This window comes from Phaseolus vulgaris, chromosome 7 (genome assembly GCF_000499845.2).
Source record: "Phaseolus vulgaris cultivar G19833 chromosome 7, P. vulgaris v2.0, whole genome shotgun sequence".
Classification (NCBI taxonomy): Eukaryota; Viridiplantae; Streptophyta; class Magnoliopsida; order Fabales; family Fabaceae; genus Phaseolus; species Phaseolus vulgaris.
The window spans coordinates 30,481,819-30,506,085 of NC_023753.2; the positions used below are offsets into that span (position 1 = coordinate 30,481,819).

General features: G+C 32.0%; 2 protein-coding genes across 40 annotated transcripts in view; both read right to left on the minus strand.

Annotated features, from left to right (window-relative positions):
* LOC137829881 (uncharacterized) overlaps positions 1-11,757 on the minus strand; it is a 45,247-nt gene extending 33,490 nt beyond the window's left edge. For all 5 annotated transcript variants that reach the window (XM_068636864.1, XM_068636862.1, XM_068636865.1 and 2 more), the window contains exons 1-14: positions 11,490-11,757; positions 10,780-10,965; positions 10,398-10,487; positions 6,190-6,263; positions 5,606-5,761; positions 5,324-5,444; positions 5,082-5,137; positions 4,729-4,783; positions 4,574-4,630; positions 4,357-4,458; positions 3,975-4,055; positions 3,819-3,871; positions 1,257-1,326; positions 967-1,030 (exon numbers count right to left, since the gene is read on the minus strand). In XM_068636864.1, the coding sequence (XP_068492965.1) occupies positions 967-1,030; positions 1,257-1,326; positions 3,819-3,871; positions 3,975-4,055; positions 4,357-4,458; positions 4,574-4,630; positions 4,729-4,783; positions 5,082-5,137; positions 5,324-5,444; positions 5,606-5,761; positions 6,190-6,263; positions 10,398-10,487; positions 10,780-10,965; positions 11,490-11,594 (1,270 nt within the window). In that variant the 5' untranslated portion in view covers positions 11,595-11,757. The remainder of the gene's footprint in view (positions 1-966; positions 1,031-1,256; positions 1,327-3,818; positions 3,872-3,974; positions 4,056-4,356; positions 4,459-4,573; positions 4,631-4,728; positions 4,784-5,081; positions 5,138-5,323; positions 5,445-5,605; positions 5,762-6,189; positions 6,264-10,397; positions 10,488-10,779; positions 10,966-11,489) is intronic.
* A 2,277-nt stretch (positions 11,758-14,034) lies between these two features.
* On the minus strand, positions 14,035-22,305 carry LOC137829883 (cysteine synthase-like). Of its 35 annotated transcripts, none has more exons than XM_068636892.1 (12): positions 22,044-22,222; positions 21,848-21,950; positions 21,725-21,774; positions 21,529-21,638; positions 21,387-21,444; positions 19,841-20,104; positions 19,436-19,573; positions 19,256-19,307; positions 17,782-17,861; positions 16,905-16,956; positions 16,669-16,749; positions 14,035-14,252 (listed from the first exon to the last, which is right to left on the minus strand). In XM_068636892.1, the coding sequence occupies exons 3-12, from the start codon at positions 21,761-21,763 to the stop codon at positions 14,239-14,241; spliced, it is 888 nt and encodes a 295-aa protein (XP_068492993.1). In that variant the 5' UTR covers positions 21,764-21,774; positions 21,848-21,950; positions 22,044-22,222; the 3' UTR covers positions 14,035-14,238. The 35 variants fall into 35 exon arrangements, with proteins under 35 accessions (XP_068492993.1, XP_068492983.1, XP_068492975.1 ...); XM_068636882.1 differs by having other exon boundaries at positions 16,897-16,956; XM_068636874.1 differs by having other exon boundaries at positions 16,897-16,971.
* Positions 22,306-24,267: the final 1,962 nt, after the last annotated feature.

The following is a 24,267-nucleotide window of genomic DNA, read 5'->3' on the forward strand; positions in this document are numbered from 1 at the left end:
TACACTTTTGCGACATCTTTGTTCCTATGGCTTCCGCTTTGCAGTCGTTTCCAACCTCAATCGCTGAAAAACTTGATAACTCTAATTATCTTTAATAGTAACAACACATTGAGCCGATAATCAAATCACAAAGTTACAAAGATTTGTTGTAAATTTGGTTGTTCCGCCTTGATATCTCACTTAAAATTATCGTACTCCTTACAATTTTAATCTTGAATATGAAGCTTAGGAAGTTAAAGACCAAACATTACTTGTTTGGCTTCAGTCTGCTCTTTCAAAATTCGTTCTCTCTCGTGTGCTTGGCTCCAATCACTCGTACGAGGTTTGGGAGAAGAAAAAAATTCAACTCTTTTGTTTAGGAGGATACTTTTATCCTCCTCCCCTCTTTACAATTTTCCTATTAATATATTTCTTATTTTATAAAAAGTTTTCATTTACACAAAAATCATTCTAGAAAATTAAACTCGCTGATCAAATATGATGTCATAATCATTAAGTCAAATAGGTGTTAAAAGTTTGAGTAATTTGTTTAAAATTAAATTAAGAATTCAAAGGAATAGAAGAGGATACAAAATAGAGGAAAGAGCAGCCTCTTTGAAGATGTCAATCAACAAAATATACAAAAAAAAGAACATATACAACACTAGCACATAAGAGCAATCAGCTAAGACGTGTTAACAATAAGAAAAACCACACTCTAAAATAAAATAAACCCTAGGAGCAGAAAAATCTAAGAGTTGGCATAATATCTTACAAGCATTTTATGGAAGCAGGAAATGATATTAACAAAGTATCAATTGAAAGAGATAGAACAATACAAAACTATCTACAGAATTAGTATCAGACTACTTGGAGTGCAATATGAAGCTCTTGGGTAAATAAAGGCGTCAAAACAAATATTGACTTCAAAAAAGAGATAAAAGTGACAATTATTCTTGTTCAAAACTAAATACAATAAAAAAATACCTTTGACTTTGCTACTAAACATTCCAGCAACAGCAGCCAAGCTCTCCTCACTTGATTCTTGAACCTACAGAATCATTTAAAGTTTCTTCTAACCATAAAATTTATTTTCAAATATAGAAAAAAGAACAAGACACCAAACCAAATATATTAAAGTTTAAGAGCTAGATGAAAACATGTATTAATTAAAGTTAATTGAAGGTGACAATACCAAAGCAATACAGTTATACAATGACCATAAACCTTACTCAAAAGTCAGAAATAAATAAAAGCATATGCAGTTAAAATCAAACCTGTACATTTGAAACAACCCTAGCAAGTGCTTTGACCATTCCCTCCACAACATTTGTATTCTTGGGGTGCCTGTGATGCCAATGGATGGCAACAACGAATACATAATATTGAACTTAGGTCATTTTCTAGTAATTCATGTATATTTATTACACAAAAATTTGTCAAATGCAGTCATTATAAATGTGGTAAACATGGCTTCATCAATGCCCAATTAATATTTAAAAGGGTTTGGATATAGTACTAAACTTTAAAATATTTGCATTGGACCAAGTGGCTAGGACAACTCATCTAAGAAAGCACAACTAATATTTATTGATGCCCATGCTATTGATTACTACTGAAATGTAGTATTGAACTTGGGCCATGTTTTACCATAATCATGTCTTAGTTCATGGTTTTCTTTTCAAACAATGCTTTCTCTCTCTGTTGCTGCATAACTTCAAGTTTTTAATGCACAATTTCTTTGGTCATCACCTTTGTTATCATTTATTAGTTCTAATGCTGTTTCCCATGATTGAAAAAAATAAATATAATTTCTAAATTAGAAATAAATACTACATATCATTCAAGATAGAAGTTAAACGCAAACATGGCCCAATTTTCCCCAAAAAGTTAAACGTAAAATAAAATAGCAATTGATTACTTTGACAATATTTTAAGTGTTATGATTCTTTATTTTTATCCTATTTTCAATTTTGGGAAATTGATTAATTTTTTTAGAATTTAAATTAGGTTCTAAATTAAATTCATATGAAATTATTATAGGGATGAGTATAAATTTAATATGTTTTTAGTCCCTACACTTGTCCAAAACTCTTATTTTTAGTCCCTAATGAAACCACATTACTTAAAGTAAACATAAGGATAAAAGACATTGAATTTTTTAAGGGACTAAAACCAACTTTATGAAATATTTTGCGGGACCAAAAACATATTGTACCTCATTTTTCATCCTATATCAAGTGCAAAGAGAGACTTTTACCTCTTGATCTCTCAATTTTGATGTTGACCTATAATTGTCTGCTGTTCAGTTATATTCTTTCCAATCTTCCTCCACCTCTAACCATAGGATTATCTATCATCTAATCAACCCGCCTTATTAATATATCTACATGTCCTCTATACACATGCTCAGAACCATGTAAGATGGTACTCTGTCTTGTCTAATGACAGTATTCCATACCCATCATAACATTCTCATTTCTCTGACATTAAGCTTACTTTTTTGTCCCATATAGTATTGCAGATCTTATAGTTGCACAGCCAAAATTTTGTCCCATATATCATAGCACGTTTTATATAATGTACAGTAAATTTTTCAAAATGGTTACTTTTGTATCGCATATCACACCCAAAGCAATCCTCCGTTTCATCCATCTTGCCTGATTCGCAGTTGACATCAGTCCCTATGTCCCATCACTTCTATATACATCTAATTCTATAAAAAAAAAATTACTGGTGGGGCCAATAAGCAATAAAATATAAGTTATATTGGCAATACTCATAAGTAAGGGTGGTCATGGATTGGATTTTGGGTAATCCAATCCAAATCCAAATATTTGGATCAGATTTATAATCCAAATCCATATTTTTAATAAAAACAATTAGGATATCCAAATCCACATATTTGGATTGGATTTTAAGTAAAAATCCATATTTTTATAAAAAAAAAATTATATTTTAAATCAAAAATCATGTTTTCTTAAAAAATTAACATAATATTAATATAATAATATATATAAAAAAGTTAGAATATTATATAAATATTAAGAAAATATAATAAAGTTATAATTTAATAAAACTAAAAAAAATTAAAGATAACATAATATATACATTTTTAACATTAAAATATACCTACCTATAATACTTTAATTAAACTTTGAAAATATTATATCCATTTATTATGTACAAAATATTGGAACAAATAAAATTATAAAGAAAATGTATAAAACTTGATTGCATAATAATGTAATGTGTGTGTGAGACACTAACTAAAATTAAAAAAATGAATAAGAGGTGGAACCAAGAGGTGCAGGAGATTGAGAGAGAGAGAGAGGTGGAACCAAGAGAGAGAGCAACTAAAATTTTAAAAAGTGAATAAGAGGTGCAGGAGAGAGAGAAAGAGAGAGAGAGAGAAATAGAGAGAGAGAAAATCACAAATGAGAGGAAGTATAGAAAGATGGTTTGGATAGAATAGAGAATTTGGATTGGAAATCTGAATTTTCTAATTTTGAAGATCCTTATAAACAAAATGGATATCTGCTCTGAAAATATAATAAAATATGGATCAAACTAAAAACTGGATTTAAATAAATGGATTTTTAATGGATTAGTGCAGTGCAGAAATGGAGCAATATAACAAAAGTGGATTTTTTGCCCAGCCCTACTCATAAGACACACATACTAGTTGGACAGAACTAGAATTATTAAGTACAATATCATTAAATTGAGAAAACAAAAAGTTGACTTACATAGAAATAGTTACAAGGCAAACCAATATACCAATGTCTCCTAGAATTATGCACAATATCATTAAATTCATAAAAGAAAATTGAACTTACAAATCAAAATTTTGGAAAAGAATCCGCAATGTCCGTGCCTCAACACAAAACCCCTAGAAACCACCATGTCTGGTTGTTAGGTTAAGGACTTACTGATTAGATAAAAAAAACTTACGAAAGAAAATTAAAAAGAATAATACAACAGAACTACATTACCCTTAAAATCTCAAGAACAAGAATGCGATGCCATAATGGCAAATCAAGAAAAGTAACCTTCAGCAACATACTGAGAAAAACCTGATAATTAAAAGAAAAAGTCAGCATCTGTCAATTTTGTTGAGATGTGACAAAATATATAAAAGGAACTGACACCAAAGGACAGCAAAATATAAGGTTGGTATCTTAGATTACTAACAAAGAATTAGCTCTCAGTTGAGAAGAAACTCTTCACAAGCATTATGCTTATTGTGCATTACATCATACAATTACAAAATCTATCCCTCTCACTCAACCCGAAATGAAAATCTGCACTATCCATTTACTTAGCTTCAATGATTTGAGCTGAGTGGCTACATGGAAAAGGAAATAAGAAACTAACCTCACATTCAGTTATAAGGGAAGAACTGTAAAGTCTTATAATATGAGCAACCGAACGCAAGACCAAACGACGAAACGTAGGTTCACCAGTTTCTCCTTCAAGCTAATTAACACATTAAAGAATTATGAAAAGTATGATTAACACTTCAAAAACAGGGAGAAAGAATCACAATAGTTAGACAATATCACTATACTAAATGTTTCAGGGAACTAATTACCTCAGCATTGGTACGAAGTGAAGTCATAAGAAGTGAACAAATCTGTCGTCGTAAAGCCTGAAAAATTACAAACAAATACATTTAAGATAAAAGAACAAAAGATATGTCAGTATGGTAGGATTCAAGTAAATAGCAGTAACAGCATTCAGAATCACCTGTTCATAGGGTAACAAGGTTCTGAAGACAGCAACATAATTGGACAAAATGAACCTGTAAAACATGTTTGGAATATTATAGTGAAGATTGAAAAGCACTGCAAACTCATGTTTCAGTAGAACAACTAAATTAAATTCACATTACTGTTGAGGCATTAGCATGATATAATTTGTAGAATATAAATATATGTGTGGGTGTGTATGTGAATGTTCTTCACTTAAATGGCATTTTAGCTGTAAGATAACAACAGAAGAAATCATCAATTCCAGGCATCTCAATCAAATATCTGATTGCAAATAATCTGCAAAATGACATTAACCAGTAAACCACACATTGCAAAAATATTTCTTACTCAAGAATATCAAGTGCAAATGTCCTCTGAAGAATACTGACACGTAACCAATTTGCCTGTAGAATAGATGGAGGTTAATGTCATCCAGGAAGAAATGGCATTTAATGAATATCAGAATCACTATTAGTATAGTGAATAAACAACGAGAGCACCTAACAGGTTTCTAGATACTAAGACAAAATTCCAACAAAATGGATCTAATGCTACATGAAGAGAAAAAATGGTTCCAAATAAGCACATACAGATCCACCTGCGGCAAGAGAAGTCAGATCTTCAAGCAAGCGCAGCCCAAGTTTTCCGGTTTCAGATAAATTCTCCCTCATCACAGGGGGACTCCCAGAAACAATTTCATAATCTAATGAGCTGTGTAGGATTATAAACACCATTAACAAGTGATCTCACTGGAATTGTATAACAGCATGATCTAATGATCGTAACCATAAGTTCAAATTCTGAGAATAATGGGTATACTTGAGACAACACCATTAATAAGCAAGTCTCTAATAACAAGGGGGAGAACATACTTGGACAAATTGATGCTACGGTTAACATCACCAGTAACCGATGTTGTCCTAGGGAGCTGACCTCCAAAACCAAATTTGCCTGCAGGAAGAGACTCAGCTGAAACTACATGGTCAAAAATCAGGGCCACTGCTTGCCTGAAGGTAGCTGCTGCAGTACTGCAAAAGAAATACACAAGAACACATACAGATAAAAAGGATAAATATATACAACACATAAAAGCATAAGCAACTAATGATGGATATAATATTAATATGGACAAAAGGTTACCACAGAGAGAAGTTAAATGAATCTGTTAGAAAATGTGAGAAGAAATTGCTGAATGTGCTTTAGTACTTTTACCACTCAGCAGATTGATTGATTTATAACAAGAATGATTACAAAGATAATGAATAACCACTACTAGTTTCAAGAGAATTAAAACATCACAACATCCTAAGGTACATTTAACTATGCCAATATTAACTGAATTACTTGGAGAGATAATAAACAATAAATACTACTATTTCCGACAGAATCACAACTTATTACACATCAATATCTATCTATATACATAAATACACACATAGAGAGAGGGAGGTCATACTTCCGCACACTATCAGAAGATCGGGTGTTTTCAAGAAGCCTGAGACAGATACCAAGAGCTTGAGACATGGTATCCTGAAATTAACAAGATACAATTGTAACTGTTATAATTATGGAAATAAGGAACGCATCCTATATAATCAGGAATATTGTTATAATTATGGAAATAAGAAGTTGATCCTCTATAATCAGGAATATCTAAATTATATATGTATTATTCGGAACGCTTTAATTTATTCCAATATGATATCTTTGTTATTAGAGAATATCAAATCTCATCTAGTTATTGCTTTGATTCCTTTTCCCAATATAAACAAGGCACATGTGTTGTCTCGGAAACACACGGTTTCACCTCAATGTTTTCTCTCTTCCCTAGAGTTTAACAATAACTTATATTTATGTTAAAATGTAATGTTATTTTATTCCTATTTCTTTTATAAGTACCCAACTTTAGGATTAGGGTTTAAGGTGCCTTGACTTATTTAATAAGTCCTATCTATACATCAATAAAAAGCACAATAGTGTAGGATGAATACACTATTTTTCTTCCATCTTATTTATTCAAGTTGGTATCAAGGCAAGCATGATCCTGCTCTGTCTTTTCCTTCATTGTCTTCAGCAATGTACGCCATCATCATTGGCCTTTCACGACATTGCCGCCACCATCCGCCGTTGTCATGCATTGTTCTATTGGAAGAAGTCAAGGTTAGGTACGCCTCGACAAGCGCCACCCAAACCAAATGGTTGTGTGACCAACCGATCATCCATGCATCATCATACGCCGATCTATATGCGCCAAATCTCCAACATGTGTCCTCCACACACTGCCTTCCCATTTCGAAATCACTTAGCGACACCTTTGTCTATATTGTCGACCTTTTCAGTCTCCATTTCCGACCTCATTTCATTATTCCAACATACTTTGGTGTTGGACATGTTCTCCCTCTCACAGTCTTAGGGTTCCTCTTCTCTCTTCGTAGGTCTACTTGTTGTTCTTGATGACTTCAATAGTTTTTTCTCCTTTATTTTTTACTACTCCTACCATTAAAAGTGCAAGACTCAGTTGGAAAAATTAATCGTTTTGGTCTGCTGCCATGGAGTTATGGTTCTACTAGATTTTAACTTAAAACCAATTGGCATTAAAGCTACGCAACAAATATATAAGTCGCACTCCAAGACTTGAGGCAGGTGATGTGGGACTTCCCAACACTACCACTCCACAAATGCATATTGAACCAAATGAGCTTTGAAAACCAAGAGACTACCAAGATGAGCTATAGGCTCTCTGATACCCTATTAGATTTCCACTTAAAACCAATTAGCATTCAATAAAGTTGTCCAACAAACATATAATTTGCACTCCAAGACTTGAGGCAAGTGACGTGGGACTTCCCAACAGGTTCCTTGGTCAAGGATATCATGACCATTAGCAACTGAAGTTCGATCTATTCTTGATGCAAACAAATCTTAGTGGCAAAAGATTCACTTCTAACTATGTGTTGTTTTATCGCAATTAGTTGAGCCTGATGTTTTAGAGATACTCGTATCTTTCGAAACATGTTTCTCTTTTAGGAAGAATGCACAAAACATTTTTACTAATGATATTCAGCGTCTCTTAGATGGAAATGAATGGGTAACTTCTCTCAAACAAACCAACTATGATATGATCTCACATATCGCAAAGGTTAGGACTGCAGTAGAAGAAGTTAATGTCATTGAAAATCACATGTTCTCACACTCCTTAACAAAATGGTATAGCAACAAGGAATAATAGACATCTTATTGAAATTGCATGCTTTCTAATAACTACTCCTGCTTCCTCTCAAACTCAAACTCAGTGCAGATGACATTGTTCTGCCACCTTTCCTTATATACCATTCGTGCACAAATAACTCTTTCATCCTTGCTTGAAGATCCTCATGACTGAGATCCTCCACCACTAGATTCAAATACCATGTACTTTTCATCCTACTCGCCTTCTCTTGACTCTAATCATGCTTGGCCTATTGCCCTTAGAAAAGGTATTCGACATATTTGTCATCCATATCTTATTTATAATATTTTAAGTTACTATCGTTTGTCTCCTTCATATTCCTCTTTTGTTTCTCCTTGTTCATCATTAATATTCCTGACAATGTTCATAAGGCTCTTGGTCACCTTGGACGGTGACAAGCCATGATTAATGAAATGTATGCACCTGAACATAGTGATATTTGGGAGCTTGTCCCTATTCCTCCTGGTAAGAAGCCGGTGGGTTGGAAATGGGTCTATGCAGTTAAAGTTGGTCATACTAGTGAAGTAGATAGTCTCAAAGCTCTTCTAGTAGCTAAGGGATACACTTAGACTTATGGCTTCAACTATATAATACTTTTTTTCTCCTATGGCTAAGATCAACAGTGTCCATCTTTTCCTTGTTATGGTTGTCATTCGCTATTGGCCTCTTCACCAACTTAACATTAAAATGTCTTTCTTCATGGTGATCTAGAGGAGGAGATTTACATGGAGCAATCTCCTGGATTTGTTGCTCAGGGGAAGTCTGGTTTAGTTTGTAAATTACATCAGTCTCTATAACCTCAAGCAATCACCCCAAACTTGGTTTGGTAAATTTAGTCATATTATGCAGATTATTGGATTGAAATAGAGGGAGGCAGATCATTTAGTGTTTTATCATTATACTTCTCTTGGGAAGTATGTTTATCTTATGGTCTATTCTGACGATATTGTTATTATAAGGTATAATATCACTAAAATTGCTCAATTAAAAGAGCATTTATTTAGCCACTTTCAGATGAAATTACTTGGTTGGTACTAAAGTGGCGCAATCAAAAGAAGGTGTCATCATTTCACTAAAAAAAATGTCTCATATTTTGGAGGAGATAGGCCTAACATATTGCAAGCCCATTGATAGTTCTATGGACTCAAATCAGAAATTAAATGAGAGACCAAGGTGAACTTTTCGGAAAACCCAAAGAGATATAGGAGGTTGGTGAGAATACTCATTTATCTCACTATAACAAGACCTAATATTTCTTATCCAATGGGAGTTGAGTCAATTAACGTAGAACCCTCACCATTGTGACTTTCATTCTCAAACATGTACAAGGGACTCCAAGACAAGGATTGTTGTATGAGAACAAGGGAAATACTCAAGTCTTAGGGTATTGTGATGTCAATTGGACTCGTTGTTCCATTGACAAGAGATCTACCACAGGATACTATGTATTCCTTGGAGGAAATCTTTTATCACGAAAAAGTAAGAAACAAAGTGTTGTTGACCAATCTGGTGTAGAAGTTGAATATAGATCAATGGCCCTAACTACATGTGAAGTTGTGTGGATTAAACAACTCCTTCAAGAGTTGAAATTATGTGGAAATGAGAAGACTACCTCCAATCCAATGTTTCATGAGAGAACTAAACGTAAGGAGATTGATTGTCATTTTGTTAGAGAAAAGTTTTTGTCCAAAGATTTTATTACTAGGTTTGCCAATTCTAATGAGCCACTTGTAGACATTCTAACTAAATCTCTAAATGGACCTAGGATTCAATTTATCTATTCCAAGTTTGGTACATATGACCTACATATGACCTATATGCTCCAGCTTAAGGGGGGATTTTAAAATGTAATGTTATTTTATTATTATTTCTTTTGTATGTAACCCAACTTAATGGGTTAGGGTTTAAGGTAAGTGCCTTGTCTTATTTTGTAACTCCTATATATGCATCAATAAAAACCACAACGGTGTAGGTTGAATACACTATTTTTCTTCCATTTTATTTATTCAGGTATTTAAAACAAATATCTTGCTCTACAACATTCATTGATCCATGTAGCCAATCTAACCTAGTGTAACAAGGCAATGTTGTTGCTGTATTGACTTATAACTTATTATATATTCTGATGAGACTAGTAGCTAAGCAGCTTTAACTCCATAATCCCAACATGTTCTTAATAGTTAAAATATAGGATAAGGTTCAAACCTCCAACAAGGAAATCATCCAATGTGAATGCATTAACTGGTACAGTCCATGTCACACTATATAATCCTTATTTAGGTCAATTACATCTTTTGTTGAATAAAATCAATACATTGTATATTATATTTAACAGAGTACAGTCAGCTTACCATTCAATTTCGGGGTCCAGCTATAATACAGTTTATATACAGCAAATAATATTATATATAGTAGTTCATGTAGTTGAAACTTACCTCATTTTCAGGGTGCAATCGTGATTGAAATATTATTGATGTTGTTTGAAGGGTCTTGAGCTGAACACCCTCATCCGCCATTTCAGCATGCTGCACAGGCCAGTAATTATAGGCAGGTTATTGATGCATGACTTAGCCTTTGCACTAGAATGAACTAAAGTATAATGTACTAGCTCTGACATAAATCTACAAAATTAAACCTAAACATAAAATTTAAATAAATAACAAGATTTGAAAAACACCGTATCCAAACATAGCAAGGCGACGCAAAACAGACATTGTGATACAATCGAATATTTCCAAAGAGTAGAGTCAAAAGTAAGGACCAGCTGAATGTTTTTAAACCATCATATGATTCACCTGCTTATCTAAATAAACTTACATCTTTCAGGGTAGATAAAATCTCGCTCAGGGCGGATGGAGAAACAGCATCATGGGATATCAGTTTCTGAAGACACGAAAGTCCAATGATGCTAAGCTTGACTGTTCGGACCTCACACGCCATCAAAAATATGCGTAATATATCCTCATTATGTGCAATTTCACTAGGACTTGACAAAGTACGAAGCTGCAAGTGAATAATAAGAAATGTAAAGACTTCATATAATTGCCATTTTTTTATCTAGAAGATAAATTGAACAAAACGCCCATACAGGTCTCCTTCGGAAATTGCTTATTATCAGTATTATTACACTTCTACATCTAACAGAGTCAATTCGGAACATTGTCAAAGAACTTTCCGCAGCTAAAGCTTCTTAAATATTGATTCTAGCATCATGAAAAATAAAAAATAAAAAAAAACATTGAGGTTACTTCAAACAGAATCCAACAATTCAATCCAGTCAATCCATTTCAATAATTGTGATGATCTACTAGCTGACAAATGGAAGCTTAAAATTGAAATCCATACAGTCACATTTTCTTCCTTTAAAATCAGCTCCTAAAACAACGAAACACCACAGCACAGCACAACCTTCCTATTTGCAAAATCGAATCGCAATGCAGCAGAGTTTCGGAGGTCACAAAGAGCTCAAACCAAATGTAATTCAAAATCACTAATGCGAAACGAAAACATAAGCAGCGAAGAGTAACCTTGAGGATGGCGTGTTCTGCGCCGTCTTTGACGGCGGGATAACGACGGCGGGCTTCGGCGGAGAGAGCGCGGAGGTCGGACTCCAAGACCGCCATGAAAGCCATCTCGGATGTTCGTCGATGGAGTGAAGACTCTCGTCACTGTAATCTGTTGTTATGAAGTTTCACCATACGGGAAAGGAAATGGTGCTCGTAGATCTTGAGCCCGGGAGGGAGGCATAGATCAGCTACGCAGCAATTCACACGTGTGAAGGACATGGATCGATGCAAGAATTATTAACTTTTGGGCTATTTCTATATCCACCCCCATGGTTTCTTGGGGTTTCTTTTTGTACCCCAATATTTTTTCCTGCACTCTTACAAATATGAAAATTTCTACATTGTCCTTGAAAAAATGACTTCTCAAATTTGCAATTGATAAGGCAATTTTTACTTTCAGGTTGTGTAATACAAATTTTTCTTTTACTTCCAGATCACACTCAGAAGTCATTTTTTTGCATGAATGTAAAAGTTTTTTTACCTCCGAATTATGTAATACAAAAGTCATTTTTTACATGAAAAAATTTTTTTAGATTGCACAATCCATAAGTGTCTTCAGAATTATACAATTTGAAGTTTTGTATGTAAAAAATGACTTTTAGATTATACAATCCAAAACGTTTTCTTTCTTGAGTTCATCCATGACATAACACATGGATAATAGTAGCAACAATAGCAAACAGATGGCAATAACAATAGGGTAATTTAATCTTTTAACCACCACATGGGGTGTACATGAAAAGTATGGGTGAAAAAAAATGTCATTTTTTCATAAAATTTCATTAAAAAAAAGTCTAATTTAGATTTTTAAATTGCAAAACTTATAAACATGTTCTACATTATGCAATTTGGAATATATTTCTAAATATAAAATTACATTCCAAATTATGCAATATGAAAATGTATTTCAAATTACATAGTTGAAAATGCATTTCCAAATAAAAAAAAATATTCTTGATTTTCAATTATACATTCTAAAATTTTCATTATAGATTTTACAATTCAGAATGCATTTCAAATTGTATAATTCACAATATATTTTTGGATCTAAAATACATTTTCAGACTGTGTAATCCATAATATATTTTAAGATTATGTAATCCATACTATAATTTTGAATTCTTAATTATATACTTCCGTAAATTTCTAGATTATGCCATTAAAAATGTTTTTAACCACACCTATGAAGATGCGAAACAAAAATATGGGAATGTTAAAAGAAATTGCCAAAACATTAAGATAATGCAAGTTTGAAGTTCGTTACCCATCAATAAACATGGGGCTCTTTCTTTCAGCGTCCTATAGTTTCCTTTTACATCTCCATAAGTGCAAGAGAAGTTCAAATTGTCCATGGATTGGAAACATTCTACATTTTACAAATCGAAAATGTATTATATTTTGCACTTGAAAATACATTATGAATTGCATAATCTATAAATATATTATAAATTATGCAAAATATATTTTAGAAATGTAATTTGTATTGCATGATCTGAAAATATATTTTATAAATATATTTATGAAAAGATGAAATATATTATGTTGGAGAATATACACCCTATATCTTTTTCAAAAAATAAATTAATTAACAAATAAATTTATCTTGAGATTAACGTATTTGTAATTTTTAATGTATTTATTCTGGAAAATAAGGGGTTCTACGTTAATTTCACAATTTTTTAAGTATAATCAGATTATCTTTGAATTTTATTTCATTCGTAAACTTAATTTTGTTCTACTTATTTTTGTTACACATTTCTAAGTAATTCTTAAACTTTATTAGTTTTTAAAATTGTCATATTGAATTAATTGCATTATATATATTTATTTATTTATTAAAAATAGTTATTTATATTGAGTTAGAGGTAAGTATTTGTTCTTAAATATCAATAACTAACTAACTAATATTTTATAATTTTCTCGTTACAATTTTTTTCTTATATATTAAGATACAATAAAGATATAAATTTAGAAAAAAGATAGTAACAAAATAAAGGGGGGTAAATAAAACTAATATAATTTATAAAAAAATTAGTTCTAATTTTTACTGTGAAGTGATTTATAAAAACAAAAATTATAAACAACTATGGTTTAAAATAAGTTAATAATAGTTTGACTCCAATTTTGTATAAAAAGCTACTTATAAATTGGATAAATTTTAAGAATTAATTAAGATAAAAAAAATAAAGATTTATTTGTAAAATAAGTGAAATTTTAAAATCAATTAGAATAAGTTTCTTATGTTTCCTAGTAAAGAAGTTAAAGCGTATAAATCACTCTCTAAAAAATGCATATTATTAGGATAAAAATAAAATTTAACGTGTGTATTTAATTTTTTTAAAAGAATAGGTACTCTTTTCCCTTTATATTATAAATAAATAATTTATTTTATGTTATAAACGACTCTTCATTTTTCAAAACGAGCCTTTTTAAAAATATCTCAACTCGTTAAACATTTGTTAATTTTTTTATTCCTTTTAAAAGCGTGTTAAGTTAAACACGGAGATTTCTATGCAAAATTCGTATGCATTATTGAAGTCAAACAAGTGGATCCTCCTGAACAGGGGATCATTAGACAAAAAAAAAACACTCTGATATCGTAAAATTCAGAGAGCAGAAATACATAGGACTATCTTAATGGAATGTCATTTGTTCAGCTTCATGCCTAATGGATTCGAACAATGGTGATGATAAATAACGCTCTCCATAACTAGGAAATACCACCTGCACAGAAACGGGAGCAAATGTGAAAAGACATGATTTAGCATAAGCAAAAATCTCTTTTACCACAAGGAAGAATAATCACAAATTCACACAGTTTCAAACATTCAGTGACAGTATTTTCGTAAGATTAATCTTCACATCCTTATCTTGATCAATCGTTTCAATAAATTAGCTTGATTATAGTCCAAACTACAGGCTATAAACCATGACCTCCCCTTTCTATTCTGTGCATGTGGGAAATCGTGTGGTATTTTAAGAAAAGATTTGCATGACTAGGAATTAGGGAAATCTCATGAACTAAGGGATTATTCAGTGTTAATGCAATGAAATCAATTCATTGAACCTTTATTTTCCAGAAGGTGTCAGAGCTTCCCGATTTTGGAGGTTCTATTTGCCAGATTGTAGCCCTAGAATAGCAGCAGCCTACATCGCTTTGTACCTTGAATTGCATAATTCTTTGCTATTCTGGTTTTTCTCTACCTGTTTGAAGAGTCTTTTTTTTCTAGTGTTTATCTTTTAATTAACAGTCCTTTGTTTGCATAGCTCCGTTTTCTTGTGTTTATCTTGCTTTTCTGTCCCTATAATGTAAAGGGGAGAAGAATTTGTGAATCCAACCCACTCCTGAAACAGAGGTGACTGGACCCAAGAACCTGGCCAATAACATTCATTCAACATATAAGTTGAATGGAAACAGTTATCCGAAGTGGGCCACAGTGCTGAAAAGAAAGGAAAAGTTGAATCACCAAACAGAGGAAAAACCTAATAAAAGGGTCTTAAGTTTAATACATGGGACGAGGAAGACTCAATGATCATGATACAGACCGCAAAATCCTGGAATTCTACAAAGCAGTGTCACTTCCATATGAAGTAAACGTAAAGACTTTGGCAGCAAAGCAGGGACGAACCGAGTAAACTAACAGCTTAAGTCGGTTTGTATTAGAAAGTAAGTTTAAACTTAATTCATTCTTACAAAACCAACTTTATATAAGATGAGATTGTTCTCACTTATATATATTCTAAGTTAGCCTTATCGATATAAGTATGGATGGAACTGGACCAATAAAGATCAAATGTTCTAACGATGCAACAGTTATAAAGAAGTTTTATTAGGAGGCTACACAGAGTCCATGAACACCTAGTTGGCTTGAATCCTAAATTTGATCAAGTCAGGATCCAAATATTAGCAAAACAAGAGCGAAAAACCTTTAATGAAGCAGTGGCTGTTGTACTAAGTGAAGAGTAGGAGTCAAATGTTAGATTTTCCGACACTGAAAACTGAAAACCTTAGTTATGGTCTTTGACCACTGGAAATTAGACTATGGTCATGGTCATGAAATAGAAGACATGAAGATTGACAAATGTGGAGAAGAAGGGTGGTTGTCCATGTTGTACTAGTACCTAATGCAATAAGCCTTGCTATACTAGGGAGAAGTGGTACAGACTTTATGGAAAAGCCTCCATGTTGAGTGAGAACAGGGGAAGAGAACAAATTTGTCTTTCTCAACTAAGAGGAAGTAGACTCGTAGAAAAAATATTAGAGTCTTCCTAAGTAAACTAGAAAACCTACGTGTATGTATTCTGTGCCATACGCAACTAAGCTTTCATTTTCTTCTGGATTAAATGTATCAGAACATCCCTTAACATTATTGGATCCTAGACTTTAGAGTCACTAACAATATGACAACCTTAACTAAAACTTCTCCGCCTATACCCTATAGCCCATCAATAAGAAAATTGACATAACACATAGAATTTTTATAACTGCAGCAGCTCAGAGAAGTATTCAGTTAATTCCATCAATAATCTTGAAAAAGTTCTTCATGTTCTAAAATTATCCACCAAATTTTGTATACAGAAACTTACTCAAGATTTGTCATGTAATCTCGTTTTTCACAACAATAGTTGTTTTTCAGGAGAGGAATTCGAGGAGGACAACTGGATATGTTCGAGAATGTAACGAATTTATTTGTCTAGAAAATCTAAATCTGCCCAACAGGAGGAGCCTTTCCCTCTCACTCCTTCGTATACGATTACATGACGACTAACAATACCCTCCTTTATCATTATCGATTAGGACATTCTTTCTTCCGAATTCTAAAAAATATTCTTCCATATATATCTCGTACAAATTTGAAATTTTCAGTGTTAATGCAATGAAATCAATTCATTCATGATTCATCCCTAATTATCAGAAGTGCAAATGTTCTTCAGAGTTGGCACATTCCCATAAACCTCAACCGAATTCCTTTACATACTTTCCTCATGGTCAAGTGCCCTCTCACTCCCATCACCTCTCTTCTATTTTGTTTCTTCAGACATCTTTCATTACCGATCCGTATTTAGAGGAAATTTTTTAGAGTATAATAATCTCATAATTCCTGTTAAATAAATCAACTTGTCAAAGATTAAAACTCACAACGATGAGTTTTCCGGCATTTTCTAGTCTCTTCCCCAATTTTATTGCAGCGGCTGCTGCGGCACCTGATGAAATTCCCATCTGCAAAAGAAGTAATAATATCATCAGCATGAAAACCAACAATTTGAATAATTGGAATTAGAGAAGAATAGAGTTCGCATTTTACAGGAATATCCATATAGAAACTACTGTGAATTCAATAAGAGCCACAAATTATCATTGTCATACCAACAAACCTTCTTTTAATGCAAGCAGCTTAGCAGTTTCTATTGCTTCTTCACTTGATATCTGCAGTTTACAGACCTTGTTATTGTTAGTCTTGACAGAATGCATTGTAATAGCAGCTAGCTAAGCAAACATTACACATGTAACGTGCTTATACTAATTGTATATCATTGTGTCTTAGTCTATACTAGGAAAGTTTGTATAGCAAGCCCAAGATTTGTATAAAAAAGGCCAGATCCAAGTTTGCTTTTAAAGCTCTGTTTTGTGATTCTTTTGCTTGTAAATGCACAAGGCAGAGAGGATTTTTTTGCTAGCCATTCAGTGGTAATTCTCCTATTTTTTCACGCATATCAATTCATATATTCTTATAAAATATAAACATGTTTTATGAATCATAGCTCCAGAATCAGTATGTCTCACTTTGAAATGGCCAGGACCAGATTAGTGGTGAGAGATTGGGATAGTATGCACGAAGTCTAGTAAGCTCAGTACAATCATTATATAACTAGCATATTGAAGAGCATTAAGTATAAAAATTAAAAGAAAAATGATTAAAAATGGCTCCACAAGTGCATATTGCTTTGACTTGGATCTTGCCCTTTTGGGTTAAGATTACGAGACAAAAGTAACAAAATAAAAACCGTTTTCTGATTTTTTCCTCATATATATACACAACTTTTTTTTTTATTCCTATTCATGATCATATATCCCGGTAGAAAAGAAACTATAGCCTAAAAAATAATGCCAGCCGTTTTAAAATTACTGGGATTTAAGTCAATTTAAAATATTTAGATTATCTGCAAAAACAAAAATAACAGATAGTGGCTACACTCTGGCTTAAGAGATAGATCGAGAGATTGCAGCAAAATGAAAGGAGTTGTGATCTACCTGGATGACTTCATCTAAGAGATTAACATCCAGTACATTCGGAATGAGACCATTACCAATCCCTTGGATTAGGTGATCACCTGAATGTGTACAGATTTATAGAAAAGTCAGTAAACGGTCTCATATTGTTGTTTGAGGTCTTACTAGAGCTGAAAGAACAATTTATGAGTTGATATATGCATCTGAATGAAAATGTTTACAAGTCAATTAATAACAAACATTTAGCAGCTAGATTAGATTGAAGTCGAAATAGTCCGTTTTTGAAGCCTTGTATGCACAGCAAAGGACTGTTTTTTACCCTATTGTATAATTTATAATCCAATTCACCTTAAGCTAAATTATGGGTTCAACGTCTCCATTGCACAAATATGGTGTGTTAGGGTCCGTAAATAACCATACTGCTTAAATATTTATATATGATATTAAATTATATACTACAATAACAGTGTTTGCAGCACATACAGAATTTTTTCTTCCTCCAGAATACCGAGTATCTGGCATAACAGAGAGCAGAGGAGTGGAAAGGAAAACAGTATTTAAAATAAGAGAAACGAGAATATAATTTAAAGATTTATAAGGATAAAAATAATACATTAAATATTCTTAAAAAGGGTGGATTAAATTTTTTAATTGAGTTTTAAAATGGGTTCAACCAAATCCAACATGCCTTTTGAGCTAGATGAAGGCAACTTAGGTCAAAATTCATTGTATGGACTTTCTTTTCTTTAAATAAATAAAAATCTTCTATTTATTATAACCCACAAAGACTTATATATAATGCTAGATTTATTGGTGTTAGTGAACTAGCTTTTTAGTTTTAATATTTTAGGAATGAATGTTAATACAGGTTGAATTCAATGTGTTAAACAAGTCGACTCATCTAAAATGTGTTAGATTGAGTGACAAGACCAAATCTTTCGAATTGTAGTTGACTCATTAGATTGAAATTTTGTTTTTCTATTTTTTAATTCTCAAATAGAGATATTAGAAAATTTATCATGTTATCACAATTATTTTTTTAGTTTGTTTTATTTTTAATGTATATATAGTTTTTTGTTTTTTATATTTTTATTTATTTGGTGGGTTAACCCAATTTGTTTTTTAACCTTTTTATTTACTTTTTTAACAAATTTTGATGATTCAGCGTAATAAAGCCTAATTTCTAACTCAGTAGTAGATTGCCAATCTATTGAACCCAATTCAAGCTTGTGTAAATTGGATTGAGTTGAATCAATTGTATCTTAGGAAACATAAATGTGTTTGATATTACACATTGTCTTGATAGATTATTACAATTATATTTGGATGATTTATGTTTTTTTATGACCATCAATGAAAAATATAATGCCTAGAATTATAATAAAATCCACATATCTTTTAATTATATGTCCTAACTAGCTTTGTTTGTAGAATAAACACAGACTGAATGAAAAGATAAAAAAGAATGAGAGCATATGTATAGTGGTAAAATTACCTGGCGGTCCTCCACTAAGAACTGCACTTTCAACTGGTTCTACGCCGTACAACTGGACCAAAACAACCAAAACCAAAACAGCAATTCAAACGTGAAGTTAGCATAAAAGGAAGATTTGGTTCCTTAATACCTATTTTATTGAAAGCATGGCGGGTAGGGTAAAATGGTAAACAAATCCACCTTGACATTGGGGTTTCTCTCCTTGAGAAATCTGCCAGCACCCGTTATTGTACCCCCTGTTCCTACCCCTGCAACCAAAGCATCAACTTTCCCTCCCGAGTCTCTCCATATCTCAGGCCCAGTACTCTCATAATGAACCTATAATTCAGAACAATCATTAATACACAATCAATGTAGCACACACAATAAAAACAAGTATAATCAATAAATTTGAGTTTTTAGAAGTTTTTTTTTGTTTTAAATTGTGTTGGATTCCTACAAGAATTGTGAGAGGAAAAAAGTATTTTTCGAATTCAACATTTCACCAAAATTATCATGCGAGTTTCAGTTTCCTATACGCAATACTGATACTAGGTTAAAATCAAATATATATATATATAGGTGTGAATATGGAATAGATGGTACCTTTGGATTGGCAGGATTATCAATCTGGCGGAGCATGTAACTGCCGGGGGTGGTATTCATTATCTCCTCCGCCTTCCTAAGAACTTCATCGGTTCCTTTGGCAGGGTCTGTGAGATGCACCTCTGCTCCGAAGGCCAGAAGCACAATTTTTCTCTCCAGACTCACCGAAGCTGGCATTGCCACTATTACCTTGTAGCCCTTCAAAGTTGCTACGAATGCCATTCCAATGCCCGTGTTCCCACTTGTAGCCTCCACAAGAACACTCTTCGTTTTCAACCATCACAATCAGGAAAACAAAAAACAAAAACTCAGCAATAAAACATCAAAATAAGTACTTGAAGAGCGTATGATGGAATGATGGAACCGAATTTGAAATAGATTATTGCCCAAGTAAAGGCCATATCAGACCCTAGACGAGGCTCTCGCACCTCTCATTGAAGGTACTCATTTATCTCCTTCAGTCACCTTGTAATATTAATTTTTTTATTTACAAGAATTTAATCTGTAATACACAGATTGATGGCATTCTAATAATATAGGACCATTTAGCGTTTTTTGGATTTGTTTATATTTTAGTTATTACAGTTAGTTTTAGTAACTTCTTAAAATATTTAGATTTTTAAATTTTAAATTGTGTTTACTTCATAACTAATAAAAATATTTTGAAATTATGTTGTATATTTAATAACTGTTCTGAGTTTCAAGCAGTCCTAACAAAATAATTTTTATTTAATCATAAGCAGTAAAACAACTGTAACTTAATCACATTGAAGAATCTAGAGTCACATGCACAACCAACATCATACACATGGTTATTTCTATATACATATATATATATATATATATAATTTTCTAACTAATTGTTTGAAGTAGTAAATGCGTTACAAACTTCTTCTAAAAATAAAAATAGTAAAATAAGACCATTTGTAGTTAATTAGTCCCACATTGTTGATGTCATAAATTTACAATTTAACATAACTAAAACGTCTTTAGCTTGATATTCCATTTCATCATTATAAACACGTTAAAAAATACCACTCCAATAGAGTTTGGTAGGGGTCAATAATACTATTAGATTTTATGAGGTTTCGACTTGATTCAGTTTAATGTTAGAAATAAGGATAAAAATTGTTCATCGATTTGATATTTTTTTTATCAATTTAACATGTTGCACTTTGGACATATATATTTGTAATTGATTAAATTTTATTAAAAATTATAAATATTATAAAAATTATTTATTAGTTAGGTCATAGTTTTGTAATTTTTAATATATCTTAACTAAAAACAAAAACTGTCTCAAGGAATATCTTGTACTGCGATCACTTCTGTCAGAACAACTTGGTTGGTTTTAAAAACTTGGTGTGTATGAAAGCTTCTCCTTAAATTTTAAACACCCACCACCACCAAGGAAAAAAACAAACATGTAGATAGGTTTAACATGGATCCTCCCCAGCAAGAACCGATGAATTAAGAGTTGATGTTGCAGTTGGAAGGAGAGGATCCAAGTTCATGCCTAAACTCTATATATCAGTGACTCACTCACCTTTCCCGGGGTAATGAGGCCTTTTTCCTCAGCATCTTTGATCATGCTAAATGCTGTCCTGAGTGCAATAAAAGAATATCATAATTAAAATTTCTGAAACTGAAATTCCAATTGCAGTTTGTAAAATAGTGTCATGCCATGCCTATCTTTGATACTGAAGCAGGGTTGCATGGACTCTAACTTAGCAGCAATGCGAGCTACACACCCCTCCACTATGTTGTTCAGATATACCATTGGGGTATTACCTATTAGCTGCACAAGAAAGATTCCATAAAAACACTACAAATTAAAGCATGAAAGAATAGCTAAGATTGTAAAAGATTGACAGAATATATTACTTCCGTGGCATCTTTCTTGATTGCACACTGTGGCTCCATGTCAAGAAGGTCTGCAAGCTGAACCAGTTAAAGAGCTTTAGTTAAGAGAACAAATGAAAAGACAAAGAGATATTTAAGTAGGACCTCTAATGACCGTATATGATTGTTCACCAAAGGGGTGTGTGGAAAATTGAATAAGAATGATTATCTGTGCTTGTTTGGCTCGCTTTACAATTTATGAAGAACCCTGTCAAAGTGCGTTCTCAGAGAACATTGGTTTGGTATAATGAGCCAATCATTTTCAAGAAAACAATAAAGAATTCATTGTTTGTGTACGTACAAAGCAACTGCACAATGCAAGAAAATACAAAAGCAACGATCTCTTCGGGGTTTGGGCAGAGTGGGACAACTTGTTCATTAAAATAGTTTATCTTGGTTTTATTAATAGGAGGAACACTGGTTCTCATGGACATGGCTACATACGTTGTTGTTTCGGATAAGGATTATTTTAGTGGCTACAAAAAAGCCTCGAAAGAGTGGCATAGGACCTGCTTTGTAAAACTAATTTAACATTCTTGCTTTGGCTTCATACGGCACAATTCAATTGTTACGTCCTTAATCTGAACCTAATTAAAAGCGTTGTTCTGATGATAGATGACCCAAGCAGAAATTCCGAAAAGCAAGAAATTGCAGCAACAATTGAACAAGTTGCAGAAGGAGAGTAACATCATAAAGAGGTGTTTTATGTTAGTGATACACACAATAATTGCACCACCACCGTGATACCAAAAAGTAGTTTTTGTATTGTTCTTTGGAGCTTTCCTTTCTAAAACAAATATCATTGGCACAAGAAGAATCCAATATGTACTTGAAAGATAATCTTTTCTTTGTCTTGCAAGCACAGGAGTTGCGTTGCGTTGTGGAAACCAACACGACAACAACATTAATAACGGCTCCTTCTTGCCACTTGGCTTACGTCCCTTCGATGTTTGGTTTAGCTTTTTAATTATGTGATTTTCTTACTTGATGTTTGGTTTAGCTTTTTAATTATGTGACTTTCAAACTTTTAGTGGCCCATTTAATTGCAGTCTATTTAGTAAATCCCACAAACCAAGATGGGAGCAAAATATAGGAATGACAATGCGGCTCCATGTTTGCCCGTCCGTGTATTCAATCACAAAATGTAAGTTAAGTTGGTCCGTCCGGTTAAATAATGTAATCAAATCTATTGATTTTTCTGACAAAATATAAGTCGAGTTAACCCGTTTTACTTAAGCAATATGAGTTGATCTATTGAGTAGTTTCGTATAAGGGATAATCTGCACCACATAAAATACTAAAATTTTATTAAAAAAAATATTAATGTGTTTGTAATATATATAGAAAACAAAATTGGATGAATCAATTTTGTATTTTTTTATTAGAGTGTTTCTTCACGCATCAAATTTCTTCTTACACATCATCAATATCAGAATTTCATTTCAATAACATAAAAGTCAACTCCAAAAAGGGAAATTTATGAGAGAAAAAAAATATATATTTCGTAATAACCTTCTTGGAACAAATATTTTATCTTACAGTATCTAGAACAACTATTTTTACTTTTGGAATTTAAAATCTAGAATTGATGGGGTGCAAGAAGAAATCTAAACATATTAACAGGCTAAAATAATGAGTTCACTTCACATTTTTTATAGTTTGTTGCAAGTCAGTCTGTTTCGCGTTATCACCCTTACAAAATGATTAATAACATGTATACATTTTTGATGAAAGAATAAAAAACAAATAGTTTTAAAGTATGGTTCTAATATTTTTTAGTATTTTTATTATTTTTTTTCATTTTTTTCTATGAAATTAAACAAATTATATAATTTTTAAAATATTTTCTCCACCTTTTAATTATATATTTGTATTTCATTAAATTACTAAATATTTCATTTTGTTTTTAGTTATGTATGCCTTTTTAATTTATTTTTTCTGTATTATCCTCTCTTCTTCTCTCATCATAACCACCCTAGAAAGACATGATTCATACTCTTATTTTTAAGTAAAAACTAGCATATCGATATAATTTTGTCTTTTGGATTCCAAACAAATCATATGTTAAATGTGATTATTCTATTATCAACTTCATTGTACACCTATCCGAGGTAAATTTCATGTTTTTTGGACCTAAAATTTTGTGTAAATACAATAAAACTTTCTATCAAAAGAACTTACTAATCATACTTAAATTTATCCAAAATCACACTTAATTACCATTAGCGCAGGAAAGTGATGCGTATCCAAATAACGCCACGAAAAACATGTGGACCAAAATAATATTTGCATAATTCTCAACAATCTAAAAAGGAAATATCTCATCATCATACACACACACACATCATATTATTATTATTATTATTATTATTATTACTATTATTATTTTTTTTATTATTATTATTATTATTATTATTATTATTATTATTATTATTATTATTATTATTATTATTATTATTATTATTATTATATATAATGGTTAGCCAAACCTTATTTGTTTGAATTAGACGACCAACGTGAAGAGG

Coding starts and splice junctions, on each gene's coding strand:
- LOC137829883 (XM_068636866.1), bottom strand. CDS start 22,121: ATGAACAAGTTGTCCCACTCTGCCCAAACCCCGAAGAGATCGTTGCTT. Junction 17,862..19,255: donor TCTTAGTGGAGGACCGCCAG/GTAATTTTACCA, acceptor GTACACATTCAG/GTGATCACCTAATCCAAGGG. Junction 14,253..16,668: donor ATGCCGGAAAACTCATCGTT/GTGAGTTTTAAT, acceptor GTTTCTGTGCAG/GTGGTATTTCCTAGTTATGG.